This window comes from Prunus avium, chromosome 5 (assembly GCF_965620075.1).
Source record: "Prunus avium chromosome 5, drPruAviu1.hap1.1, whole genome shotgun sequence".
Lineage (NCBI taxonomy): Eukaryota > Viridiplantae > Streptophyta > Magnoliopsida > Rosales > Rosaceae > Prunus > Prunus avium.
Window position 1 is genome coordinate 25,107,420 of NC_142288.1, and position 11,158 is coordinate 25,118,577.

An 11,158-nucleotide genomic window follows, 5' to 3' on the forward strand; every position below is an offset into this window, starting at 1 on the left:
GCTACTTTCAACCTACACTAATACCAAAAGCCATTCCATGTGCTAATATCCTTTACAATATATATATATATATATATATATATAATTGACTCATCGTCCTTGCATGATTGATTGTGGTGCCATGAATGAATCCCTATTTGTATTATTTGGTCTCTAATGTCCCCCACTCATGCCCTCATCCCACTTTTTTCCTGTCAAACTTTGTAACTATGTGTACCGTGTCAACTACTCGCCCTAGTTTACTATCATTCTCGTACGAATGAAACGTTGCATCTTTGTTAAAAGAAATATTATATTATTAAGCGATTAATTGAGATGGTACAAATAGCCGTCGTGATTAAAAATTGAAGAAAATAGACTTGAGCAGTGAAATGCAGAAGAAACTGTCTCATTTCTCAGACTATATTCCAAAACTACATTGCAGAATCGTTTCTTGTTGCAAGGATATATGACGGAAAAAGGTACCCGGAAACCGCTCATTGGAACACGGTTTCTTTCCCAAATATGAATTTAATTTAGGATTTGAGATTTTTAAAGAAAGTGTGGTCTTCCAAAAGTGGCATTTTCAAGATTTAGGTGAGAAATAATTATCATATAGTTTTGAGGAAACCTAGATATGATCAAGAAAGGTGAAAGGTGAAAGGTGGAAGGGGGGTAAAAATTAAATTCTTAGAAAAATGGAACGGAAAGGTAGATGCAGAGATGAAAAATAAAAAAAGAATCAGTTTTGGAAACAGGGCAGTCATGAGTGAAAACTAACTACGGCTTCAATTTGTCACAGAGGCTGGCCATAATAAACTAAGCACAGAAAAACACAAATCAAATCACCACCAAATGGAATTTATATAAAGATTAGGTTTAGATTGGATCCATTTTGTCATTTTGGATGGCAGTTTATGCTAAAGCAGTCTTGCATACCAAAGCTATACAAATCTTGGATCCACTTCTGAATGAAATGAATGCCGTAATCTGACTATATATATATTCTCGACCCCATGAATGTGCATCAATATATATATATATATATATATATATATATATATATGTATGGACCACCATATGATTAGGAACCAGCAATGTCCTTAAGCATCATACTCTGTATTAAAAATTGGAAATGGCATTGTCAACTAATGACTGTTTGGCCCAACCAAAAGATGGTCCACAGAGCTCAACATAAGACAACTATTGGCATTCTTTTTCATTTTATTTAATTTATTATTGGGAATCAATGGTCAATGCAGAATTGCACATCTCACAGCCACTGTAAGTGCTGAAATATTGGAAACCTAAGGGTCTATGTTTCATTCATTTCAATCGCTTTTCAACCCTCTTACAAGGCCTACAAGAAAGAACAACTACCCAATCCACTTTCTTTTTTGGGAAAAAAAGGCGATATAATTTTATTAAATCAATAGGAATAACAATACAAATACACAAATTGTAAACAGAGTCATCCCAATAACAAAGCAGACATGGGTAAAATTTCCCTAGTCACCTGAGCCAGCCGAAAAAACTGAACAATCTGGAGACAATCACTTTAAAACTTCCCAATCCGCCTGTTTTAAAAGAGTTATTGACAAGACTTTTACCCCAAGAAACTCCAAAATCTGGCCTGGCCAGATAAAAGATTTGGTAAAAAGCACAAGGATTTGTATTTACATGTCATTATATACTATGATATAGTTATTATTATTGTTTTATATTATATATTTTATATATAACAAGTTACCAACTAAAAAGGTAAATACATGCAGCGGCAGCCTAACAAAATTCCACAGCTTATCTCTGTAGATAGATGAAAGTTCAAAGCAAGAAAGAAACTACACAGTAACACAGAGGGCACATGCAGATGCAGTAGTAGGACAAGAAAATACGGTAATTGAACATTTTTCAACCCATGTCCCCATTCTACCCTTGGCATTGCTATTTTTTTACATAACAGAGCAGGCATTTGGGTTCTCATCACTGAAGATCTGAGGTGGGTGGGCATACAACTCCATGGCATACGTTGGTGGGTAATAATAGTATTCATTTTTCTTCATGAGCTCCACCACCTTGGTCTCTTCTGTGGCAGCTCCTCCTTCTGCAGCAGCTGGTGGAGCTTCATCACCTTTCTTCTCTTCTGGTTTTGCCTCTTCATCTTTACCTTTCTTATCTTTGTCACCTTCTTCACCACCTTTTTTCTCCTCTTTGGCCTCTTTGGCTTCTTCTTTGTCTTTCTTTTCTGGTTCTTGTTTCACAATGGAAGCATGCTTCCCAGTCCTTTTGTGCACATACTCTACTAGCTGGGGTGGATCAAACACACCCTTTACTGTCACTTCTGAGCTCTTTAGATCCGGTTCAGCAGATTCCACTCCTAAAAGAATTTACGCAAAAAAGAAAAAGCACAGAATGAAAAGATTTTTGAAGGACAAAGAAAGAGATGTTTGAAGATTTTCAACATAAATGAAATTTGGGATTGGTGGGATTTGGTATTGAATTAATGGAATTGAATTGACTTTAATTGGCCCTGGTTTATTGAAATCTATTATTTAATTTAAGAAAAAGAATGTATTGACACTGAAAGATTGGTCATTGGTGAGAGAATAAACTCTTTTTTAAGAGATTCACAAAAAGAAAGTGATTTTCTTTTTATTTTCTCTCTCTTTTTTTTTTTGGGAGGTTACAGATGCATTGCACAACTAATAAAAGTGCCGTTAATTGCGAACGCATTCATACCTCAATTTTGTTTTTTTATTTTAGTTTTTAAATATTTTTAATGGAAGGTAGTAGAATTGCATGAACCAAGAGGAAGAAATGGGATCAAATCAAAGAAAAGACCAACTTTTTTTTGTTTTTTTCTTTCTGGAGTTTCTAGAGAACAAAGGAAAACGAGGTTGAGCTTACCTTTCATTCTCAGAATGCGTTTCTTGATTTCTTGTGCACAAGCATCACAATGCATGTGAACCTTCAGCACCACTGTGATAACCACAGGCTGCAAAATACGAAAACAATTGAACCCAACAAATTAATAAGAACCAAATCAGGCAAGAAATTATAAATTTAAAAGAAAAAAATACTGAAAATGAAAAAGCTTGAGTGAACTGAGTACCTCTTCTTTCTTTTCCTCTGGCTTGGGCTGCTCTTTCTCTTCAGGCTTCTTCTCCTCAGCTGGTGGCTTTGGGATTGGAGAGAGAAGCTCAACCTGTCTGTGACTCTTCCTCTGAACTCTCTCAAGAACCTTAATTGGATCAGCCTTCTCACCCTTCACAACCACCTTGTGAGTCTTGCAATCTGTGCTCACATCTTCCACCCCTGAAATTAAAAACAAACACACATTAATCTATCAACCCAATAACACTTAACATTAATACAAACAGAAAACAAACCAAATCTGAAAAGCCGAACCTTGAAAGCCTTTGAGACACCTCTTGACCTTGCGAGCACAGCCTTCACAATGCATATAAACTTTGAGCACAATTTCTTGAGGTGGCGGTGGCTGTGGAGGAGCAGCATCAGCCTCTTTGCCCTCCCCAGCCTTCTTCTCTTCCTTCTTTTCCTCAGCTTCAGGCTTTTTCTCTTCTTCTTTCTTCTCTTCCTTCTTCTCCTCTGCCTCTGGCTTCTTCACCTCCTCTGGCTTTTTCTCCTCCATTTTCTTCTCCTCCTAAACAAACACCAACCCAGATACACAAATAAGCCCAAATAAACAAAAGATGCAAACTTTGAATGAAACAATCATATTTTAAAAAAAAATACAAAATACAAAACAGTAAAGATTATAAGGTAGTAGGACCTCCCCCATTGGTTTAGTTTTGGTTTCTAGTTTTACTCTGATTGAGTTTTAACACACACTCTCTTGGTCTTGGGTGGAGCTCAGCTTTCTCTTTATGTGTGCAAGTGTAGAGAGAGAGAGAATGGGCTCTCTTTGTGTTTGTATAAAACTTTCGAGTTTCTTGTATTTTTTTTTTTAATTTCCTGCTATTTCATATTAAAACTCTGTTGAGGGCCATCAGATCTGAAGCCAGACCCCCACTCGGTTCTCTATGTCACTCTCTCTCGTCTAAACTACACCTCTCCCCCCCCCCCCCCCCCACCACCACCCCCCCATGACGTGGCACTTTTTAAGGGCCACGTGCTATGTAGGACGGGCTTTTCTGGAGATGATTATTATTTCCATGCTCTGTCGCTTATTTGCTTTGGCTCATTTTGGGGCATTTCTGGATTTTTCTTGCACTTGTTTCTGCTCCTCCATTGCTCTTGTTGCTTTCACAATCTTTCCTCTCTTGCCTTGTCATTTTGGCACCCCCTTCATGTGTTGGACTTGGAGTTATTAGAATGGTGGGATGAATTTCGTGAAGTGAGTGGGATTAAAAGAATTTTATTATATTTTTATTTGGGTTCAATTACTTGCAAATCACATGTATAAGTAAACTCAAATGTTTCGCCGATAAAGATTCGATTACGTAAGTAACGTATGAATTTATAGTTCATTCTAATACTTATCCTGACACAACTTAACCACTCGTAAAACATGCACAAACTACTTAATAAATGTTACCTAGAAAAATTAAGTAAAATCAAATATAAACAAGTAAATCACTTGTGCATTGTTGTTTCCCTTATATTAAAATCTCCATTCCTAACCTTTCGTACCATACTTATTACTTTTTCAATAGCGGATTCAGGAATTTTCTTTTATAGGAGTAGGAAAACACTACTGCAAAGCTACTAATAATGAAGATCAATAGACTCTTCAATGTAAGAAGAAAAAAACACAATCATATAAACATATTCATGCACAAATTAGTAACACAATAAATTCTACCTAGTTCCTCTATTGACAGCACAAGCAAAAAAATGAAAAGAGTGAGTCTAAAGAACAAGAAAAATAACATAAGTAGATGAGTAGAGCAGGTTGCACTACAAAACGGAATGCCTTTAGCGAGGGCATTTGGTCGTCGAAACAAGCATTTTGCCGTTGGAAACACCCTTTTTCGATGGCAAAAATTCGTCGGTATTTCCGACAACAATAGATACTTTTTCCGATGGTATTTCCTTTGTCGGAAATAAATTTCATACCCGTGACACATTTCTAACAAACAACATTTTTTTATCGGAAAAACCACTTTTACCAAAGGAATTTCGGGACCCTCGGAAAATGTTGATCGGTAGTGACCTTTTTTTTTTGTAGTGTTGCCCCTTGCACCCCGCACCCTAGTCTTATTTGATACATTTTTATCAAACAACTTGCCTCCATTAAATCCAAAACTTCATAAAAAAATTAGCACCTTCTTAGATAAAATAATATAATTGAGTGAGAGCAAGTGTCTTCACTGGATCCTTAATGGATCCGCCAGTGAAGGCTCCTAATTCAAACAGTTGGCTCGTTCTTCAACGGCTAGTACTGGATTTTGTATATACATGTTAATTGTGAGTCAGACGATTGGTTATTTCTGACAAATTTTCTTAATTTTATTTATCTAAATAAATAAATTATTAATTCCTGTAAAGAAGAATTGCAAAATTACAGCATTGTAATTGATGACCCCATCTAAGGCTACAAATTGGAAATATGATTTGTACAACACTTGAGAGCAGAGACCCACTTGGCAATGCATGGTAGGCTAGTAAATTTCTCACTCCCTGCCTCTTAAATTTGATATTTATAACTTACCTGTGAATCTCCAGAGTTAGGAAAATAAAAACACAAAACTTTGAAAACCCATAATTGCAGTCTGTACCTATTTATTGGCCTACTGCCGAGATATGCAGCAATTCCATTGCCATCCAAGTTCTAGGCTTTACCATGTGCTTTTTTTTTTGTCTGAACCACGAGGTGGTCCTGGATGGGCCCCAATTATGGGTGGCATCTTTAAGTCTTAACCACAACCTAGATTAATCCCCGCTCACACCATAAGCTTTCAATAGGCTATCACAATTCTAATCATGTCAAGAATGATCCAAACCACTGTTAAACTTTCCAGGTCGATGGGCGCAGGGCCCACTCCAACAACACCGATACTGTCCCCACTTTACCACCTGCACAATCCTCAAGTGTGGGGTTTTATCACAAAATGCCTCGGTATTAGTTAGAGTGGGGTAATTCTATTTAAAGTAATCTTTCTCCTTCCCTCTCTCCGATGTAGGACACAATTGGTTTCAACACTCTCCCACACATGAGACCTCATTTTGTGGGTCACACGTGGAGATTCACACATCGGCAACCACGTGGAGCCATGTAGGGACTCACCCATCGCGCGGGGCCAAACGGGGACCCACCCATCACGTGGCAAGTACGGGCCCGCAACCTGACTCTGATACCATGTTAAAATATGAATATGAGTTTTTGAATATGTTAGGTTCTTATTTTATTCTTCTCCATAAGGAGGTATACATAAGAGTTCACATGAGTGCTTTACAAGTAATTAGGAAAGTAAATCTATAAAATAGGAAAGTAAATCCCTTAATTAATCAAGGAAATAAATCTCCTTGATTAATTAGGAGACTCACTTCAACAACCACATGGTATAATAGGTTTATTTTATGTGACACTTCATTTCCCATTCATGGGTCAAGATTGTTTGCATGTTTGGAGGAATCGAATTCAAGGAATTCTAAATCCATTTTCTTGTAAAATGTTTATAAATAATAATAATGGAACTCTACTGTTTTATGTTGTTAAACTTTGAATTTGTACAATATGTCCGGATAAGAGTTGATATGATTAAGAGCATCTCCAATAGTCTCTTCAAAGTCAAACTAAACTCTTCAAATTGTGGGTTGTTGATAAATTACGTTACTTATCATTAAGTTGATTTTGATACGGGATTTACCTAAGAGCATCTCTAACAGTAGTAGCAAACTAAACTATTCAAATTGAAGTTTGTTGACCTACATGACAATTTGAAAAGCTTTGTTTGCTACTTTAATAATTTATGCCTCAACATACTCTTCAATTTAACTAATGCAATGTTATGGAAAATAATGAAAACATGTGAAAATGTCTATATATTTATTGTTTAAAAATAAAAAATGCATGTTTTTTATATTTTCAAGGTAGGTTTTATTTTTTCAAAGTAAAAGTAAATGTTTTGAAGAGCTAAGGTCAACTTACCAATTATAAAGAGTGAAAAAGAGATTACAATTTTGATGATTGAGTTTGACAAGGCTGTTCGAGAGAGTTCTGATAATATGACTTATCTATTTTAATATTTCAAAGTTGTTGAAGATGCTATTGGAGATGCTCTAACATTAAGACCTCTTCCTCATGATTAATTATTGGAAGCAAGAGATAAGGGTTTCAGTTAAAGGCAAGGCCAAGAAGTGTCCCACGCATATGATAGATTGGCCCAACGTGGCACCCTATGAACCTAAGAGCTTGGATCGAACCAATGCATGGCCGATCATGCAGAACTAGAGGCTTAAAAAGCAAACCTCTCTTCAATTAGCTAAGGCGTCTTCAGCATGAGTTAACCACCAACCTAAAAATTCATTATTAAAAAAGAAACAAAGTGCAAAAAAGAAATGGAAAAGAAAATCCAAAACCCTACCATGTTTGTTTTGGTAGGTCGACTTGATTCTTTTTGTTTATGTATGCATGCATAGCTTTTGCTATAGTTTGTTGAGAAATAGTTGAATAGGGTTTCGAACTTAATTTCGATGTGACAAAAGCAAATGAGAGTGAAAGTTGTGGAAAGATAGAGCCAGCTAGCTCCATCTCAAATTCTAAACGAGGAAATTTAAATTGAAAACTGAACAATTTACAACTCATAGATTGCTACGAAACTAACTTGATTTTATATCATCATTATAGAATGCTACAGTATTACGACAATGAAAGGCTATAACATTCGTTGTATACTCAATCGATTTGTCAAAAAAGATTGCTTATTTAATGTTTGCTTTTAAAATTTTGTCGAAAGAAAAAAAAGTAGAGAAAATAAAATTCAACCAGAAGAAAGGGACTGCATTTCTCGAAACAGATGTTTAATTGTCATCATGAATCTTCAAATTAATAAATACAGATATAATATGACAAATTAGCTAACTAAGTATCAATTATGTTGCCTTCAATATGACAAGGAAGGGTCTCAAACCTGACTAAGCAGCATTAAGCTCTTGTGGGAAGGGGAAAAAAGTCAATCGCTAATCCAGAAATTAGTAAGACGAAACACATCACTAAACAATTGTTTTAGTATAATGAGTGGATTGAGAATAATTAGAATGCGAGAGTCCAAAATTCGGACTCATATATGTTTAAAACTGATTGGATTAGCCAAAATGGTTTCCAAATAATTGTGACTTCGTGACTGGTAATCAAATAACATAGCGAGGGGACGATCCAACATTTCAAAGGGTAGGCAATAATGTTGACTTGGAAGGCACAAAATGAGGATGATGATGGGATATGCCGATCGATATGGGAATCATTTGGTGGCCATCAGATTTACAAGATAAGTTTTAAGAATGTGTTGTTTTTAGTGCAAATGTGACATGACTCTGATTTGATATTGCATACTTTAGTGCCTGCACAATGTGAATGCGGCTAGCTAGCTCATTTCTTTGTTAAGCTCTAACATTGGAGGAAAATATGTTTCTAGTAAATATCTCAATGATTTTGTGGAAAGTCATTTTTGAACATATATATATACACATAAATTCTCCTAAGTGGACGTTTGGATGTTATTATTGTGCGATAATATAAAGTACGGATCTAGATGAGAGAATAAATATATATATATATATATATGAGCGCATACATATACATATTTCTTCATTATAATATTTGTATATCGTTCATGCAATCGTGATGAACAAACAGCGAAAAACCCTCCAATTGTATGTAAAGAAGATCAAGTCACCTAATTAAACATATATATATGGAGTATGACTTGTGTCACAATGGGTGGCCATAATTCCATGCCTTTTGGATGAGGTACATATAGATAGAGGGCCCATATTCCACGTATACATATCCACCACAAAATCTCCATACCTATACCAGGGCTGGCATGCATCATCGTATATATATTCACAAAAATATGAGCAATCTTTTTTCATTTCATGTAATAATTTTATTTGAGGGACATCTTTATATGATTTATTTTTTGTTGTATTTCAATGATTCAATAATTTTATTTGAGGGACATCTTTATATGATTTATTTTTCGTTGTATTTCAATGATTCAAATTCGTGTGCGTGTCAAATTAGAAAATATTTAACCATTGATTTGGAGATAACCATGTTAGTGCTCTTTTCCTTTTCAATCACAATTAAAATGTATACGAAGGGCAGAGAGGGCCTACTCCTCTATCCAATACAGAAAACCACGTTAACATGTTCCCGTTGAAACGGGATTGTTTTCTCGCAAACAAATTCAATTATTTTTCCAATAGTTTTTGTTGTTTGTTCTTTCATCTGAATGCCACGTGGGAATGACATGTCCCAAGCCTTGTTATCTTTTAGACACGTAGAAACAAAGGTAAATCGATGTTCACCAAAATAATTCCACGTCACCAGAAAAACTTTCGGGCATAGGATGATAGCATGCATGCATGTGCTTCTTAGTTCTTGAATCTTGACCCAATATTATTATTACAAATTGACCCCCAAGAAATGGCACTGACCCACAATTCAACGACTCGTCGTTCTCATGAACAATACATACAAGTCCAGATCTATAACTAGAACCACCAGCTTGAAGTTGCCTTCTTCGATTATCTAAATTTGTAATAATATGCCCTCATATATTTATTATATCGTCATTTGTAAATTACACGTTTATTTGTCACATACGTATTTGGTAACAGAATACTTTGTATTACGTTAGCGTACGATTTATTCAAATCATATTAATTATACTATGCATAGAGACTTATTAAAGTATATTTCACTTGCCAATGCGGGGTTATGTACCACAGTGGTTGTGTCCCTTTACCTTCTCTTGCTTGGCTCCCAGGATCGAAATTCCAGAATTATCTTTACTTCCCAATGTAATATATATATATATATATATATGTCACTTTATCTGAGGAAAGCCTAACATTTTTTATATTTTTTTGTAAACAGGAGAGTGTTTTTTGGATAATTCCATACATGAATTTAGAGGGAGGGTCCACTTAACATGCACCCATCCATTGTTGTACAAAAGCTTTTTTGAGGCCCATAAGCACAAACTGCTTTTCATTATTCAGAGAGGAAAGGGAATCAGATGTGACCCCTTCACGGTTCATGCATGCATGAACTGTCGATTAATTGTATGCAAATCCTTGGAATATATTACAAACGTACGATGAAAAGATATAATTTCAACCAAGGTGGTTGGTGTGAGTGGTTCGGCACTCTCATTCCTTAAAAGAGGTCAGGGGTTCGATCCCTGCTCTCGTACGGAGTCACCACTTTGGCCAACATTTTACCCCTTACGGGCCGACCCGGTGTGAGTGAGGATTAGTCTGGGTTGTGGTTAAGGCTTAAAGGTGCCACCCATAGTTGGGGCCCATCCAGGACCACCTCATGGTTCAGACAAAAAAAAGAAAGATATAATTTCTTAGCCTAGGTAAAAAGTCCATATTACACGTATGAGAAACCTAGTATTAGGTTTTCTCTTTTCCTGATAACTTATTAATCACCCTATTGATTTTTGCCTCGTTTATGTGATTTTATGTGTTGGGTTTGATCCGGGGGGTTGGTTTTTTTTTTCTTTTGTTCTCATTTTGTTGATTCTTATTTACAAGATGATAAACACACTGACTTACTCAACTGACCTAATCCATATTTGCTTCAATTTTTTTTATTGAATTTGACTCACACACAAGTCACAAAATGTTTCTAAGCGTGGAAGACCTACAATATTGAATTCAAGGCTTTCATGGGAAAGAATACCATAGGGCCCTAGATCATGGAAGACAACTAGTACTATGCTACAATGAGGGGGATTTGGGTGAGGGAGTTGAATGAGGGGTTCAAAATATCCACCCATCCAATCATTAAAAAAAGGGATATGATTTCCCCACTCTCCTTTTCTCCACTCACACTCCCTTTTGCTTTTTAATACTTTTTAATCAATTTTGTTTTTTCTCTTTCCTATTCTACCATTACCTTACATTATTTTATTTTTACTTCACTTTTATATTAGTTCTTTTTCTTTATACTTAATTTTCTAACTTGCACTCCATTTTT

The 11,158-nt window shown here is 35.7% G+C and overlaps 1 protein-coding gene across 1 annotated transcript; it reads right to left on the reverse strand.

Moving 5' to 3' along the window:
• Positions 1-1,762: 1,762 nt before the first annotated feature.
• LOC110760354 (heavy metal-associated isoprenylated plant protein 7) lies at positions 1,763-4,007 on the reverse strand. The gene is made up of 5 exons (XM_021962602.2): positions 3,773-4,007; positions 3,388-3,643; positions 3,092-3,294; positions 2,887-2,974; positions 1,763-2,356 (listed from the first exon to the last, which is right to left on the reverse strand). The coding sequence occupies exons 1-5, from the start codon at positions 3,779-3,781 to the stop codon at positions 1,932-1,934; spliced, it is 981 nt and encodes a 326-aa protein (XP_021818294.1). The 5' UTR covers positions 3,782-4,007; the 3' UTR covers positions 1,763-1,931.
• Positions 4,008-11,158: the final 7,151 nt, after the last annotated feature.

Excerpts from the sequence above, each read along its gene's own strand:
- LOC110760354 (XM_021962602.2), bottom strand. Across the intron at positions 3,295-3,387 it reads GTGTCTCAAAGGCTTTCAAG|GGGTGGAAGATGTGAGCACA; the intron begins GTTCGGCTTTTC and ends TTTTAATTTCAG. Across the intron at positions 2,357-2,886 it reads ACGCATTCTGAGAATGAAAG|GAGTGGAATCTGCTGAACCG; the intron begins GTAAGCTCAACC and ends AAATTCTTTTAG.